The 18,908-nt window shown below is 38.0% G+C and overlaps 1 protein-coding gene across 1 annotated transcript in view; it reads left to right on the forward strand.

Annotated features, from left to right (window-relative positions):
* The window catches only part of IQGAP2 (IQ motif containing GTPase activating protein 2), a 293,435-nt gene that overhangs the window by 182,771 nt on the left and 91,756 nt on the right, over positions 1–18,908 (forward strand). Inside the window, exons 10-12 of the mRNA XM_081233018.1 lie at positions 6,952–7,115; positions 10,155–10,315; positions 15,062–15,186. Coding sequence (XP_081089144.1) covers positions 6,952–7,115; positions 10,155–10,315; positions 15,062–15,186 — 450 coding nt within the window. The remainder of the gene's footprint in view (positions 1–6,951; positions 7,116–10,154; positions 10,316–15,061; positions 15,187–18,908) is intronic.

Below are 18,908 nucleotides of genomic sequence, written 5' to 3' on the forward strand. Positions count from 1 at the left end.
CAGCCTACCAAGGCTGCACCAGCATGCCCCCTAATCTAACTCTGGCTTCAACATATACAGACTGCATTGGAGCACTCCTACATAAGGGCACACCTTGAAGACCAGGAGAGGTACCTGTTTTGCCTAATTCATAGAGACAAACACAGAAAGCCAAAGAAAATGAGGAAAATGTTCCAAATTAAAGAACAAGGTAGAACCTCCAGGGTGGGAGAACCCTAATGAAGTGGACATAAGTAACTTTTATGATAAACAGTTCAAAGTAACAGTCATTAAAATGCTCACTGAACTTTGGAGAAAAATAGAGGAACACAGTGAAGCTTCAACAAAGAATTAGAAAATATAAAAAGAACCAATCAAGCTGAAGAATATAATTACTGAAATGAAAACTACATTAAAGGGAATCAACAGCAGATTAGGTCATACAGAAGAACGCATAAGCATCCTAGAAGACAGAATAGTGGAAATCACCCAATCAGAATATCCATAAGACAAAGTTTTTAAAAATAGGAATCGTTTAGGCGACCTTTGGGACAACATCAAGTGTACTAACATTAGCATTATAGGGGTTTAGAAGAAGAGAAAGAAAGGGACAATGTGTTTGATGAAATAATGGCTGAAAACTTCCATAACCTGGGAAAAGAAACATATCCAGGTCTAAGAAGCCCAGAGAGTCCCAAACAAAATGAACCCAAAGAGATCCACACCAAAACATGTCATAATTAAAATGGAAAAATTTAAAGATAGAGAATTTTAAAGGCAACAAGGGAAAACAAAGAGTCACATTTGAGGGAACTTCCATGAGGCTATCAGCTGATACTTCAGCAGAAACTTTGCAGGCCAGAATGGAGTTGCATGATATATTTAAACTGCTGAAAGGAAAAACAAACAAAAACAAAACAAACAAAAACCTACAACCAAGAATACTATACCAGGCAAAGTTATCCTTCAGAACTGAAGGAGAGAGAAAGAGTTTCCCCAATAAGCAAAAACTAAAAGAGGTCATCACCACTAAACTCACAAGAAATGTTAAAGGATCTTCTTTAACAAAACAAACAAAAAACAAAACCAAACAAAAAACCCAGCAAAAACAAAACCAAACAAAGGCAATAATAAGAAATAAGAAAATACATGAAGGGAAAAATCTCACTAGTAAAGGCAAATACATTTGACCCTTGAACAACACAGGATTAAACTGTGTGGGTCCACTTATACATGAATTTTTTTTTCAATAAGTACATTCAGTACTACATGATCCGAGGTTGGTTGAATGCACAGATGTGGAACTGTGGATACAGAGGGCCGACTATGGGACTTGAGTGTCTGCAGATTTCTGTATCCACGGCAGGCCCTGGAGCCTTCTCCCATGGATACCAAGGGACAACTGTATATGGTAAAGGCAGTGGATCAACCACTTAAAAAGCTAGTTGAGGGTTAAAAGGCCAAAGTCATAAAATCAACTATAACTACAATAAGTTTTTAAGGGATACACAAAAAGATGTAAAATATGACATCAAAAACAAAATGTGGAGGGGAGTAAAACATGTAGAGCTTTTACAATGTATTTGAATTTAAATGACTAGAGCTAGAGATACATTGAGATCTATATATATGTATGTATACAAACTTCATAGTAACCACAAACCAAAAAAAAAGATAAAGAAAGAAGAGAAAGGAACCCAAACATAACACTAAACAAAATCATCAAACCACAGAGTTTAAAAGAATAGAGAAGAACTACAAAAACCACCAGAAAACAAATAACAAAATGGCAATAAGGACATACCTATCTATAATCACTTTAAATGTAAATGAACTAAATGCCCCGATCAAAAGACATAAGGTGGCTGAATTGATTAAAAAAAAAAAATCCCCATCTATTTGCTGCCTACAACAGACTCACTTCAGAGATAAAGACAACAGAGACTAAGTGAAGGGAAGGAAAAAGATATTCCATGCAAATGTAAATGGAAAAAAAAGCAGGGGTAGCAATACACATATCAGACAAAATAGACTTTATTTATTTATTTATTTTACATCTTTATTGGAGTATAATTGCTTTACACTGGTGTGTTAGTTTCTGCTTTATAACAAAGTGTATCAGCTATACATGTACACATATCCCCATATCTCTTCCCTCTTTTGTCTCCCTCCCTCCCACCCTCCCTTTCCACACGGGCAGGGGGAAGGGTAATCTGGGACAAAGTGAGAGTGGCATGTACATATATACCCTGCCAAATGTAAAACAAAATAAACTTTAAAACAGAGATTATAACAAGAGATAAGGAAGGATGTTACATAATGATAAAGTGGTCAATCCAAGAGGAGGATATAAGATTTAAACATATATACATCTAACATAGGAGCATCTAAATATATAAAGCAAATATTAACAGACATAAAGAGATAAATTGACAATAATACAATAATAGTAGGAAACTTTAACACCCTACATACATCAATGGACAGAACATCTAGACCAAAAATCAATAAGGAAACAGTGGCTTTAAATGACTCATTAGACCAGATGGACTTAATAGATACCTACAGAACATTCTATCCCCAAACTGCAGAATATGCATTCTTTTCAAGTGCACAGGAAACATTCTCCAGGACAGATCACATCCTAGGCCACAAAGCAAGTCTCAGCAAATTTAAGAGGATAGAAATTATATCAAGCATCTTTTCTGACCATAATGGTATAAAACTAGAAATCAATTCCAGGAAGAAAACTGGAAAAAACACAAACATGTGGATAGTAAACAACATGCTACTAAAAAAACCAATGGGTCAGTAAGGAGATCAAAAAATAGCTTGAGATGAATGAAAATAGAAATACAACTTGCCAAAATTTATGGGTCATAGCAAAAGCAGATCTAAGAGGGGAGTATATAGGAATACAGGGCTATTTCAAGAAAGAAGAAAAATCTCAAATTAACAACCTAAGTTTACACCTAAAGGAATTAGAAAAAGAAGAATAAACAAAGCCCAAAGTTAGTAGAAGGAAAGAAATAACAACAATCAGAGTAGAAATAAATGAAATAGAGACTAAAACAAAACAAAAAAAATGCAATAGAAAAGATCAGTGAAACTAAGAACTGTTTTTTTCAAAAGATAAACAAAATTAATAAACCCTTAGACTCAATCAAGAAAAAAAGGCCCAAATCAATAAAATTAGAAGTAAAAGAGAAGTTACAACCAATATCACAGATATACAAAGAATCATAAGAGAATACTACAAAGAATTATAAGCCAAAGTGGACAACCCAGAAGAAATGTATAAATTCCTAGAAACATAAAATCTTCCAAGACTAAATTAGGAAGAAAAAGAAAATCTGAACAGACTGATCACTAGTAATGCAACTGAGTCAGTAATTTAAACAAAAACAAAAACTCCCAACAAACAAAAGTCCAGGATCAGACAGCTTCACAGGTGAATTCTACTGAACATTTAAAGAAGAGTTAATACCTGTCCTTCTCAAATTATTCCAAAAAATTGAAGAGGAGGAAACACTACAGATTCATTCTATGAGGGCAGCATTACTCTGATACCAAAACCTGACAAAGACACTGCAAAAAAAGAGAAGATTACAGGTCAGTATTCTTGATGAACATAGATGTAAAAACCCTCAACAAAATATTAGCAAACTGAATTCATCAGTACATTAAAAGGATCATACATGATGATCAAGTGGAGTTTATTCCAGGGATGTGAGGATGGTTCAATATGCACAAGCCAATCAACATGATATACCATATTAACAAAATGAAGGCTAAAAATCACATGATGATATGCAGAAAAAGCATTTGGCAAAATCTCTCAACAAAATGGGTGGGGAGGGAACATACCTCAACATAATAAAGGCCATTTATGACAAACCCACAGCTAACATCATACTCAGTGGCGAAAAGCTGAAAGCTTTTCCTCTAAGATCAGGAACAAGACAAGGATGCCCATCTCACCACTTTTATTCAACATGTATTGGAAGCCTTAGCCACAACACCAGATAAGAAAAAGAAATAAAAGGCATCCAAATTGGAAGGGAAGAAGTAAAACTGTCACTATTTGCAGGTGAAATGATTCTACATATGTAATACTCTAAAGACTCCACCAAAAAACCATTAGAACTAATACATGAATTCAATAAAGTTGCGGGATACATTAATATACAGAATCTGTTGCATTTCTATGCACTAATAATGAACCATCAGAAAGAGAAAACAAGAAAACAATTTACAGTTGTATCAAAAAAATCTAATACCTAGGAATAAATTGAACCAAGGAGGTGAAAGACCTGTACTCTGTAAACTAGAAGACATTAATGAAAGAAATAATGCACAAATAAATGGAAATATATTTCATTCTCATGAATTGGAAGAATTAATATTGTTAAAATGTCCATTCTACCCAAAGCAATCTACAGATTCAATGCAATCCCTATCAGAATACCCGTGGCATTTTTCACTGAACTAGAAAAAATAATACTAAAGTTTGTATGGACCTACAAAAGACCCCAAATTGCCAAAGCAATCTTGAGAAAAACAGCAAAGCTGTGTCATCCTCCCTGGCTTCAAACTCTACTACTATAATAATCAAAACAGTACGGTATTGGCACAAAAACAGACACACAGATCAATGGGACAGAATAGAGAACCCAGAAATAAACCCATATACATATGGTCAATTAATCTATGACCAAGGAGGCAAGAATATACAACAGAGAAAGACAGTGGTGTTGGGAAAACTGGACGGCTACATGTCAAAGGATGAAACCAGGCCATTTTCTCATGCCTTATACAAAAATAAATTCAAAATTGATTAAAACTTAAATGTAAGAGCTGAAACCATGAAACTTCTAGAAGAAAACATAGGCAGTACACTCTTTGACATTGGTCTTAGCAATATTTTTTTGGATCTATCCCCTGAGACAAGGGAAACAAAAGCAAAAATAAACAAATGGAACCATATCAAACTAAAAGCTTTGGCACAGAAAAGGAAACCATTAACAAAACGAAATGGCATTCTACTGAATGGGAGAATATAGTTGCAAATGATATGACCAGTAAGAGGATAATACCAAAATACATAACGAACTCATACAACTCAGTCTCATAAAACAGCAATCTAATTTAAAAATGGGCAGAGGACCTGAATAGGCATTTTTTCAGAGAAGACGTACAGATACCAACAGGTACATGAAAAAATACTCAGCATTACTAATGAAAAGGGAAATGCAGATCAAAACCATGATCAGGGATCAACTCACATCTGTCAGAATGGCTATCATCAAAAAACAAGAAATAACAAGTTGTGAGGATGTGGAGAAAAGGAAACTCTGTGCACTGTTGGTAAATATAAATTGGCACAGCTGCTATGGAAAACAATATGGAGCTTCCTCAAAGAATTAAAAATGGAACCTACACAATTGCACTCCTGGATATTTATACAAAGAAAATGAAAACACTAATTCAAAAAGATACATATACCCCAATGTTATTGTAGTATTATTTTAAATAGCCAAGATATGGAAGCAACCTAAGTATCCATCAACAGATGAGTGGATAAAGATGTGGTGTATATATATATATACAATAGAATATTACTCAGCCATAAAAAAAAAAAGAATGAAATCTTGCCATTTGTGACAACATGGTGGACCTGGAGTGTATTATGCTAAGTGAAATAAGTCATACCGAAAAAGACAAATGCTATATGTTTTCATGTATGTGTGGAATCTGAAAAACAAAACAAATGTATAAATAAAACAGAAACAAAATCATAGACACAGAGAACAAACTAGTTGTTGCCAGAAGGGAGGTGGATGGGATGGGAGAAATAGGTAAAGGGCACTAAGAGGTACAAACTACCAGTATAAAATAAAGAAGTCATAAGAATGTAATGTACAGCACAGGGAATATAGTTAATAATATTATAATAACTTTGTATGGTATATAATCTGTAAAAATATTGAATCACTATGTTGTACACCTATAAATAATATGATATTGTAAGTCAACTATACCTCAATAAAAAAAAGATATTTCGAGAGACCACTTATGTTATTCTAATTCTTTTTATTATTAGTTATTGTTGTTAATCTTTTTACCTAACTTATAAATTAAACTTTATCACAGGTGTGTATATACAGAAAAAAACCAGTACATAAAGGGTTTGATACTATCCATGGTTTCAGGCATCCACTGGGGTTCTTAGAACCATACTAACACGTGGGACTACTGTGCTAACACAGAATTATGTAATCATATGAATTCTGGTTGTAATATTTTTTAAAACATAATCTGAAATTATTTTTCCCTAAGAATCACACTTTACAGAACACAAGAGATGAGAGCATGTTTGGAGAACTAATATTTGGAGAACTAATAACCATTCCATATCAAGCAGCAGTGTGTCCGAGTGCCTCCTGTGGGTTTCCCATGGTGCTGATTCAGAGGGAGGATAGAGCCATAGGGCAAGTCCTTGCTTCTCTAGTCTTCACGTGTCTTTAATCTCCTTGGGGAGGCAGTGCTTACACACAAAGAGCCGTAAAGAGCAATGCCTGCAGGATGCACATGGCCCAGCTCTAAATACTGTGGCAATTCCCAAAGTGTGAAGTCCTCAGGAACTGGAGCACTGTGAAGGCTTCGTGAAGAGATGGTTCCAAAGCTGGTCCTGAAAGGAAGGATTTTGTAGGGAAGTCACGCTAGGCAGGAATGACCTCATAACTCCAGCTCTATCAACGCTGAGGTTCTTTTAGGGACTAGCTGCAAGGATTAGAGTGACTTCCAATTACAAGCTACCATTTCCAAGGCTTTGCTTACCATCCAACGACAGCTTTTCAGAGTTCATGGAAAGTAACTACTTAGGTTCTAATCCTTGGATATATGGGCTGGTTGGGTCAGGCTGCAGTGGGAAAGGCACAGGTTCTGACAGAATGTCACTCTGACCCTCAGGGCTGGCTGCAGTGGACCACATCAACGCTGTTATTCGGGAAGGTGACCCTGAATCCACACTGCTTGCACTGCAGAAACCAGAGGCCCAGCTGCCCACTGTTTATCCCTTTGCTGGTGCAATGTATCAGAATGAACTTTTCAACCTCCAGAAACAGAACGCCATGGTAAGTCAGAGGAGACTCCAGGTACGGAGATGTTAATTCTGAGTCCTAGCAATGAGGAGTGCTGTTGAGGAAAGGTGAGTGGGAGTGTAGTGTCTTTAACTTGTACAAATCCCTGGTCTCATTGGCCTCCCTGTACCAATTCCACAGCCACCTTCCCCTTTAACTCCTGCTTTTCATCTCCTTAAAGAATCTGAGAGCATAGGTGGGAAATGTAGGCAGGGCTCTACACAAATACACATTGAAAACTAGTTGTTCTCATTCTCTGTGTGATTTTTGAAGAACTTGGGATAAGTTAATAACTGTATTGAAATATTTTTAAATATCTAATGTTTTTTGATATAGAAAAATAAGCTCTGAATCTTCATTTCTAGAAATCTGCAACCAAGAACATTAGCACCATGGTTTGATTTTTGTCATTGTGTGCTCCTTGCAATGCTAATAGTATTAAGCAGTAATAATCATATAAGGTCACAGTAAATAAGAACATATGCACTAGTACAGGATTAAGCCAAACAATGCAACAGAATGAACAGTACTAGAAGCAGCACCAAGAATTTCCTATATGAAAGAGCTAATATTTCAAAGACATGGGGAAAACAATGAAATCCTTAGAAGTATTTAACCATGTGGGAAAGAAAACATTACCTCACTACACATAACAGAATAAATTGCTGGTATGAAAGGTTAAGCGTAAAAAATAATTTAAAAATTAAAATTCTAAGGAAACATGGAAGGACAATGAATCTGAAAAGCAAAAACAGTACTGCTCCACCAAAAAAAACAAAAGAGGAGGAGGCCAAAAGCATAAACAGGCAATTCACAAGTATACCGGGATGTTTCACAGTATTATCTATAGTTCTGAGAAGATACTACAGATATCTTCTATATCTATATAGAAGATAAACCACGTTTAACTAATAACAGATTACACACCCTACTGTTAAGTGGAAAAAATGAGATTGAAATATATAGCATTATCTTGTTTTTTATAAGAAAAGAAAAATAATTAAAAAATGAAAATCTCTATAAATGTTTGCATGAATTAAAAATTAATAAAAGTAGGGGCTTCCTTGGTGGCTTAGTGGTTAAGAATCCGCCTGCCAGTGCAGGAGACACGGGTTCGATCCCTGGTCCGGGAAGATCCCACATGCTGCGGAGCAACTAAGCCCGTGTGCCACAGCTACTGAGCCTGCACTCTAGAGCTCATGAGCCATAACTACTGAGCCCACATGCCTCAACTACTGAAGCCCATGTGCTCTAGGGCGCACGTGCCACAACTACTGAGCTCACATGCTGCAACTACTGCAGCCTGTGCACCTAGAGCCCATGATCCACAATAAGAGAAGCCACTGCAATGAGAATCCTGCACACTGCAACAAAGAGTAACCCCCGCTCACCGCAACTAGAGAAAGCCCACGCGCAGCAACAAAGACCCAATGCAACCAAAAAACTTAAAATTAAAAAAAAGTGGCATTCTTTATTTAAAAAAAAATTAATAAAGTGTATGTCACTAAAGGGCTTGGGTAGTAAGGTTTGTTTTCTTATCCTGCTTATTAAGACATGATTCTATAAATAGAAAGATACTAGAGTTGACCCTTAAATGGGTATGAACTGTGCATACCACTTATATGTGGATATTTTTCAATAGTAAGTACTATATTACCAAATGATACGCAGTTGGTTGAATCCAGGGATGCAGTACCTCAGATACAGAGGGACAGGTATATGGAGGATTAATTATATGCAGATTTTGAACTGCGTGGAGGTTCAGCGCTCCTAACCCCGGTGTTGCTCAGCGGTCAACTGTATTTTGTAATAAAATAAAAATAAGTTATTTCCTTAAGCTGCACGTAGGTTGTCTTGATATTATTGTCCCTGTTTCTCTAGCTTTGAAGCCCAAGGCTACTTACACTCTAGCACATTCACCCCTTTTTGCTTTATTTGTCCTTATCTTTTTGGCTGTGTACCACTTTAGATATTTGTGGTGAATCTCCAGTGATTCCATTCTGCTCTTTACCTGTAATTTGATACCTTCCTTATATGTTAAACTCATAGTTAATGTAAGGTATGTGGATAAAATTTACATGTTCCCTATAAAAACCCTTCTTCCCATTTGCTTTGAAACGTAAAATTGTGCTTTGTTAGTCTAAAACCAATTTGCTGAGAGATTTCTGTGGAGAATCAGCTATAATGCATTTTAATATAAACATTATATTATATATATGAAATATATAATATTCTAAATGTAAAGATAGATATCAGGGTTTTTAAAAATTTGTTTTCATGCTCCCTCTATGTTCCTTCAGTATGATGGAAGAAATAACCCTTTTGAAGTTGGGCCAAGTCAGTATAAAATGGTTAAAGGAAGACAACATTGAAGGGGAAAAGTGTTCTGTAATCTGAGATGTACTTTTTAAGTAAACCCAATCCTTACTTGCTTTTCACTAAGATTTACCTCACATTTCTTCAAATATCTAGACCTTAGGGTATGTTTAAAATTTTCTACCCATTTATAAAAACGTGACTTAGACTAACTTTTTGGAATTAGAATCAATATTCTTGGCTTAAAGACTTTGATTTACTTTTTTGGGATTATCATCTTTAGGTGAAATTCTCCCCTTTTCCTTACCCTTAGTTCAAACTGAAAATCATTAGCTATACTAATATCTTACCTTGCACTTGCAGACAGTAACAATGTTATCTAATCTTTGGCTTCATTATTTGGTAAGATTGAGCCTGTTAGCAGCCAATATAAGAGCTGTGAGTAGGAATCAGCTATGGCAATGCAGATGTTTGTGGAATCATAACTGAGGATTGTAATTAACTCAGTGCCCAAAATGATCATCTCAGGAAAACCCAGAAGCCATTGACCTGTTCTTTAAAGCCAGTGAAAGATAGGTGACCAGGGAGCCCTCTTTGTCCTGGGTTCTTACAATCTTTGACTTTTCTTTATTCTTTGAAGTGTACATTCTGAACCCCCATCACGTACACGGGCTGTGTAGATTTGGGGATCTTATACTGCCATATGTTTTCCAACAGAACTACTTGGCCCATGAGGAGCTCTTGATTGCAGTGGAAATGCTATCTGCTGTAGCTTTACTAAACCAGGCCTTGGAGAGCAACGATCTTGTGTCTGTGCAGAATCAACTCAGAAGCCCAACAATGGGCTTCAACAATCTGGACGAGACATACGTGGAACGGTAAGGGAACATTTTCCAAAACTCCTTTCAATGCAGAAATATGTATTTGGTAGGTCTCACAAATGAAGGATTTGTTCCTTCCTGAAGCAATCTATATACCCATGCTTATTTTCTTGAAAGCCAGTCTACTTTGTTCTGAGAGTCCTAATATTCAAATCCTTCTTCACAGTGTTCCTTTTAAAGGAACAAAGAGTCTAAGGAGGATCATCCTATGGTGGTTACTGACTGTCTTTGTCATTAGCAAAAATTATTTCATAGGCTAAAAATACATGTTGAAAGCATACCTTCCCTTGGGCTTCTTTTGGAAACGACAGAATGTAGAAGAGTTGGAAACAACTTTAATAATCATCCAGTCCAATTTTCTTGTTTTACTGATGAGGAAACTGGATCTGGATTTGTGGACCCAAAGTAGGGCAGTTGGGCCCCAAACCCCATTCTTTTTTTTTTTTAACAACTTTACTGGAGTATAATTGCTTTACAATATTGTGTTATTTTATGCTGTATAACAAAGTGAATCAGCTATATGTATACATATATCCCCATATCCCCTGCCTCTTGTGTCTCCCTCCCACCCTCCGCATCCCACCCCTCTAGGTGGTCACAAAGCAGCGAGCTGTTCTCCCTGTGCTATGCGGCTGCTTCCCACTAGCTATCTATTTTATACTTGGTAGTGTATATATGTCCATGCCACTCTCTCACTTCGTCCCAGCTTACCCTTCCCCCTGCCCATGTCCTCAAGTCCATTCTCTACATTCTTTTGACGATTAAACCAAAGGAATCCTGAGACCACAGTGGATCACAGACGTGGGTAACGATCTCAACTTAGTGTCTTTTATTTCATGTTCCTGAAATAAACTACTAGATAGTATTGTTGATAGAATTATAAAACACTATAGCAGATCTAGAGAGAAAATTAAGGGGCGGGAATAAGGAGCCCATTAGAGATTAAGTAAGACAAAAGCCCAAGTTAAAATGAGTGAATTTCCATCTTGGATTCTTGTGACCACCAGGGGGAGATGTCTGCATAGATCTTGACAAAAGCACTGTTGTCAAGATACTGGTTCTGGAACTGCTGAAATAGGTAATTCTCATGGGTCACGTACAGTTGTACAGGAAAAATTAAAAAGACTTGTAAGACTTTTTTTTTAAATGGTGTTTGACCACTTGTCTGTGTAGAGAATGGCCCAAAAGTAGTAGAACAGTGGCTTTTCCTTGTTTTTAGTCATCTTGGAAAAACTGATGCTCTTACACTACTTAAATTTGACCACCTGTTCCTATAACTCCTCAGAGTTTATTTCCAAGGTAATTTATTCCTACCTCCACTGTTTATATTAATGGCACCATCCTCTCCTCCAAGCTTAGAAACTCGAGTTAACTTGAGTTTCCCTCTGACCCTCTGTGAGGCACCCTTGTGCTGTGAATAGCCTGCTCACTTTTCTCCCTGACAGTAGCCAGTATGTGTGCACAATACCTCTGCATAATGTTTCCCTTTCCCAGCAACCATCTCATTTAGACATTTTACCTTTGCTTCTGTAATAACCTCCAAATTGGTCTTACCCTGTCTTTTCTCTTCTCATTCATTCTTACGTAACTAGGATTTTTTTTTTTTTTTTTTGCGGTACGCGGGCCTCTCACTGTTGTGGCCTCTCCCGTTGCGGAGCACAGGCTCCGGACGTGCAGGCTCAGCGGCCACGGCTCACGGGCCCAGCCACTCCCCGGCATGTGGGATCCTCCCGGACCGGGGCACGAACCCGTGTCCCCTGCATCAGCAGGCGGACTCTCAACCACTGCGCCACCAGGGAAGCCCTATAACTAGGCTTTGCTGCTCTCTCAGTGCTGGAGACGGCAGAGTTGGTCACTCCCTTATGAAGCCTAATAGTCTAATGAGGCTTGTTGATAAAATAATTATCAAGACACATATGGAGCATCCCTGGCCACTTCCCTCTAAATGATAGTACCCCCCTCCCTCCAAATCACCCATTTTGATTATCAAAAATCCTCTCTTTTCCCATCCCAATTTACAAATAACCCATTAAGGAAATAGTCCCAAACCCCATTTGAGAACCAGTTTTATACCTGTGATTTTCAGCTGGGGCCACAGATACAGCTTCAGAGTGCAAGTATTCTGTATGAAACACTTTTAAAAATTGTGTTTGTTTAAATAGTCTTTTAAAAATTTCATTTAAGTACTTTCTGGGTCACCTGGGTGACCCAATACCTACATGAGATTCCAGGGCCCCCTTTGGTTCTTGTATTGAACATTCCAATGGCCCCAAGTGATTTTTCACAGCCTCAGCATTTCAATTTCCATGTCAGCTTTTAACCCAGTTCTTGGAAGCCCAAGTTGCCAGGTGTTCAGGTTTAAGGAACACTGGGCCTCTCCCTTATGTTTGTACAACTTCTTCATAGTACACAGGTGCTGGGCAGGGCCACCTGGATGAATTCTTACGAAGTCTCTACCAGTTTACCATGGCTTCTGCCCTTGGGGCTGTGTTTTCCCAGAAAGGTTCTTTTGTCCAGTCCTCACAAGAGTGACATAGGGTTGGCATTGGTTCTAGGCGTGCACTGTTCCCAGATTAATTGTTCTAAAATGTAGCTCTGTTTATAATGCTCCTCTGTTTGATTGTCCTCTGTTCTTATCTGAATTAACCCTCAACGTGGTGTTCTGCCCTTTGCTCCAGCTACACCCCTCCTTGTATTTTACACTTCAGCCAAGATGGATCTGAACACACTGTTCATTCTGGCTTATCTGCTCCTACGCATGCTCCTCTCACCACCAGGAACATGGTGCCTATCACCCATCTCCTCCTGGCACAGTACTGGAGCTTCCAAGCCCTTCCTGCCATAGAGGATGCTTCCGTGAACTATTTGCATGCTTCTCCCACCCCAGCTAATGTCATCTGTTCTGAGAACTAGCATGATGTGGTTAAAGGAACATAACCTTGGAGCCCAGAATATCTAAGTTTGACTCTTCCTAGCCGGGCCCCTTTCTGTTCATCTATAAAGCACAAAACAAACACACACAACAAAAACACCTACTCTGCATCTGCCTATGGAACTATGTTGTGTTATTCATAAAATTTTTCCCTTTGGCTAGTATTTATTCATTTCTGAAGAAATGATGGGTGATGGTGGGTTTTGTTTTTTTTTCTGTGTTCATCCTTAAGCTTTTTCATTTTATTCCCATTGGGTCATCATTAAATGTCAGACGTGAAATGCCTGTAAGGATTTTGCACTTTCTTATAGAATGGTCCCCATCTATAAGGGATGCTAACGAGTGCAAGTTGCCATTTATCCATATTGTCACTGTGGTCAGTATTATTTAGTATATATTGCTACTAGTAAGTATAGAAGAGTATTTTCTTAGGTTTATAACTCTTGGTACGATGAAAATCTCACACAGGACACTGAAACAATTTCAAGCCTGTGTTTGGTGATGCCTTGTTCAGGCACAGAGAATGAATCATCTCCCCCACTTCCCATTCTGAATGATGTTTTTCTCTCCCAAGCTACACTCAGTAGAAGACACCTTAGTGTCATCTTGGAGCAGGCAGAACTTTGAGAAAATCTGTCGCAATGAGAAAACAATTATAGACTCAATGTGATCTTACTTCTTGGAACCTCTACTGTTAGCAAATCCGTAGGTTCTATTCAGAAGTCATACTGCAGAGTGAATCAATATGTACGTAGAGGATTGCTCTTTATTTCCCTGGTGTAAAGATGCACAAGCAAATTAAACTATTGAGTTTCTATACTTCGGGCTGGAATAGCTCGCTCATGTTAGCTTATGGTTGTAACATTGGTTCTGTAGTTTTTAAATGGGGAAATTGATGATTGACAAATGAAAGTTTCTTAGTCATGTGTCAAGGTGGATCATCTTTTTTTCCTAAAATTTCTCAAGACAGGAAAAATAATCAGAGTGTTGACCAAACTCTATTTTCCAGAGGGCTGCACAGAGTGAGAAGGGTCAGGGATCAGAATGAGGGGAGAGAATGTAATGGCGGTGAGTGGACCCAGGAGAGAGGTGGAGAGGAGCTGCTGTGAAGCCTGAGGAACGGGCAGGTGAAGAGGAAACTAGGATGTTCTGGGTCCACTGAGGCACCACCTCTTCAAGAAAACAGGCAGTGAAGATGTGTGTTATTCAGCAAGGTTTCTGGAACTGCATTTACTTTTTATTTGATTTGTCACTGGAGGTATTAGGCCACAAGGTAACCCAGCTGTGTTAGGGTTACAGTTAAAAAAAAAAAAAAAAGGCCTCTCAAGGCTTGGATTTAGGGAATGAACGAGAAAAAAAAAAAGGGACCGTTGATGGACAGATTAGGAACCGTGGTAATTCCGAATTTTAGCCCATAATACTCATCTGGAGACTAAGCAGAACTAAGACATACAAAGGGAAGGAAAAATAGTTACTAAAAAAAGCAAGTAATTTCACAGAGTTAAGAACGTTGAGGTTTTTTTTGCTTGAGTTAAGTGCAAGATTGGAATTTGAAGAACTTTCATTAAAAAGCATTGGTACCTAAAAGTAGTTTTAAGGAAAAAAGAACACCCTTAGTCTAAGTGAGCTTGGTGTATGTTGACAAAGCTGCACAAGACAATTTTACTTGCCTTTATCCTGTTGGTCTAACCTCATAACATCACATTGAGCCACATGTGTCAAACTTAAGATGCATGTCCAATTTAAGGTGCATAACATGAACAAAGAATGAATGTCTCTGATTAGTATCATGCTTGTTTTCTCTTCTACAGTTACGCAAATGCACTACTCTCCATTAAACTGGAGGCCTTATCCCAAGGGCAAGATAGCTTAAGCTGGAATGAAATTCAGAATTGTATTGATATGGTTAATATTGAAATTCAAGAAGAAAATGACCGTAAGTATGGAACAGTTTCCTTCTCTAGTTATAGTGGGAGAATAAGGTAGCTGGACAAAACGGTCCTGTACATCAGGGCTGCCCTAGAGCCCTGTGAGAACACTCTGCCCTGACAAGTCTGTCTGTATTTATATGTAAATGTTATGTTTGCACTACTGTCCCAACATGTTATAAACATTACAAAGCAAACAGAAGACATAAAAGGATAGAATAAAAGTACATAGATACAAGTCCTAATATCTTTCTATTCATTGGTACTTGAAAGATGACTGCTGTAAATAACTCAGCTTTTTAAACACTCAACTTTATTTTGACCTTTCACGTACATGGGCGTTTTTCTGAAATATGACACATGTTCCTGCCCTACGAAGAAATTGCAACACAGTCTGACTGTTGTTTTATGATCTCAAATCATGGTGATTTGCTGTGTTTCTAGAACTCAGGAGGTCTGAGCATGAAAGTGGACAATCCAAGAAGATGTGCGCTGAGACGTGCTTTCTTGAACGTCAGCTTGCTTCCCTGTCCTGCCTCTTACTTATAAAAACAGGGTGATGAATGGGAAGCTCTGTAACTTAGGCGATGAGTATAATTGCTGCTTTGTGCCCACACGACCTTCTGCTGCCTCTCTGCCTTTTCTTTCAGTGAGGCATTTGGGGGTCCCTGCCTCAGATGTCTGACACATCACCCACTTGGCTCTTTTCTGGCATGTTGGCTTGGAAGCTGGCAGTTCGTGGCAGATGTTAGTCACGAGGGAAGCACTGATTTAAGCAGATGTTCAACATCATCAGTGGGGGTGGCGTGGCGGACGACACTGGTGTGTGTGTCCGCTTACAAAGCTCAGGTCCCCAGCCTCCTGCCATCCTGCCTTCCTCCTTGATCCTCCCCAGCTCCACACTCTCAGTCTCCAGCGATGGTTTGGGTGCTTTGGCTAATGCCACTCAAGGGTTGGCAAAACACAAAATCATGTTCCATCTTTTTTTTCTAACTTTTCCCTTATTCTTTGTGACAGCGTGCACAATCCAGGTTTGCTTTGGTGATTTATGTATGTCCTGCTTATACAGGTGAAAGTGCGTTAATTCTCAGTACTGAACAAGTGTAGTTTTACTCTCATTCTTGACATTGACAAAGGGGTACGAGGAAGGACCTGCCATTTTTTGTCCCAGATTATCACATAGAGCCTTTGCTTTTACCAGGAAAAGAAAAACAGTATCATGTGTATAACTCTGAAATAAAGTAGTCTTTTGTAGGTGAATTTTTTTTTTAAGCAAATAAGTGACTTTATTTATTTTTTAAATATTTACTTTTTTTTTTTTTTTTTTTTTTTTTTTACGGTACGCAGGCCTCTCACTGTCGTGGCCTCTCCCGTTGTGGAGCACAGGCTCCGAACGCGCAGGCTCAGTGGCCATGGCTCACGGGCCCAGCCGCTCCGCGGCATGTGGGATCTTCCTGGACCGGGTCACGAACCCGTGTCCCCTGCATCAGCAGGCGGACTCTCAACCACTGCGCCACCAGGGAAGCCCCTGTAGGTGAATATTTTTAAGCAAAAATCTCTTTGGATTTGTATGGCATTTTTCTAGGTAACTGTACTACTAAGTTGTTCTCCATGGGACATTTCACACGGCCATTGTCACATTTATTTTAACCATCTCAGCATGAAGCATATATGCCATAACCATGTATGCTTTTAGAGGCTAATTTTAGAGGCTAATATTTTAGAGGCTAATATTTTAGCCTCTAAATAGTAATTTTAGAGGCTAATATTTCCTTTCTAGAATTCGGGGGACTTAATATAAAAGATTTAACTTCTCTCTGTTTTGGTTTGTTGTTTTGTCAAAATGGGGTATTTTTGTTGAAAGTTCTTGAATTGTTGAGTTTGATATCATCTGTTTAGGTAATTGCTTTAACAGCTAAATTAAAATAAATATACCATTGCGGGTTGGCCCAAATAGCACAATATAGAAATTAAATCATCTGAAAGAGCTGAGAACTTTTCATGGTCATCTTGAAAGTGCATTACTCTCCCCATCCCACCCCTGCCACACACTCCAGAATCTAATCCTATGTCTGAATTGTGGTGTGGATGAGGTATGTAGCTAATGGGAAATGATAAACGTGGAAGGTGAATTGAATGGAGAAGCTGCTAAATGCCTTTCCTCAGATTTGGATGCTTTGCTGATTTGTTAGTGGAAAGTTTACTTTTCCCAGTTGAGCCTTAGAGGAGTATTATTTTAACCAGGTAACTTAGGCAAGGAAGTTTTCTTCCTGTGAATTTTTGCTTTTTAAATTTGGTAGGTACCATTCTTTGTGAGTTACCTCATCTTCTGTCTCAGATACAAGACCTCTAAGGCAATGCCCACTCTCTCCTTGGACTAGAATGTTATAGTATCACATGATGATTTAAATCAGTGGGCCATGAACTGAGGCTCAGCAATCTTTGCTCAAATGGGATTTTCTCTTTATTTTTAAACAGAGAAAGTGATGCAGATGGACCCAGGGGACTTATGGGAAGGTTTTTCAGCTCCTATGAAGTCATTTACTATGACATCAGCAGCTTGTGTTCTTAGAAACACACCAAAAGCTTAAGCAGGTGATTTCAATCAAGTCAGCAGGAATGCACTCATTCCCAGGTGATCAGCTGTTAGGAACACATTCTCTTTCTTAGATGTAGTTCTGTAAAGATCATTTTGGGATGGGATGTTTAAAAGTATTTAGAACAGTTAACCCAAGGAGGTCAACTGATATAAGGGGTCAACTGTCATTTCCAGAGAATGATATAAGTATTCCATGCTCTCCAGTGTATAAATATTACGGGGTGAAATGATAATACCTTGTATGTGGGTAGTACTTAGACTTTCTCAAGTTCTTCCAATGTTTTGGGATAACCTAACTTGCACGTTAGAGAAGTATTTTTGCTGCTTCTTCCACCATATTGGAGTATTATAGTCTGAAATAATTTCTAGACATTTTAGATTGTCCCTTTTCTCCTACAGATTTTTTCATTCTTAGCAATGGTCTTTATGGGGTCATTCATTCAGGAGATACTTAGCTAAATATTTTACTTTAATTTGAATGTCAAAATTAAGATACCTCTTAAAAATTAGAAGTATGTATTCTGTTTCATAGCATATCACATTTGTAGAGTGGCTTCTGATTGTTTTTGAAGAAAAATAACTGACAAAATGAGATAATGTTTGGCTTTAAGTATGTTTATTTTCTAAGCTTACTGCTCATTAATGTTTAGTTTCTTTATTAATTCTTGTCCATGAGCACTCACTTGGGAAGCGGAAGCCCTCTGTTAGTATGTGAATGTATGTGTGTGTGTATGTGTACACATGTGTACATATATCCATGAATAATGCACCCATACATACATACACTATAGTATTTTATGACTGGATGATAGTTTATTTTTAAGAGTAAGGTAATATTGAGGAGTGACCTCCAAATAGATCCCTTGTACTAGACTTTGAAAAACTTTTCCAACTGCATGGCTTGGCTTCTGTGCTTTTCATTCCTGGACCTTACAGTCTATGTCCTAAGATCCTGTATGTAGTAGAGATAGTAGAAGGTTAAACTGGTGGATATGCTTATTCATGCTTCGGTATACATCCATGAATTAGGGTTCCAGATGTAATTTTACCAGCCCACATTAAAGAATTTGTGACATTAATTATCCACACTTGAACCTTAAAAATATCCCCAAACATGCATGACTTTGTTAA

Source organism: Mesoplodon bidens, assembly GCF_964165515.1.
Source record: "Mesoplodon bidens genome assembly, chromosome: 4".
Classification (NCBI taxonomy): Eukaryota; Metazoa; Chordata; class Mammalia; order Artiodactyla; family Ziphiidae; genus Mesoplodon; species Mesoplodon bidens.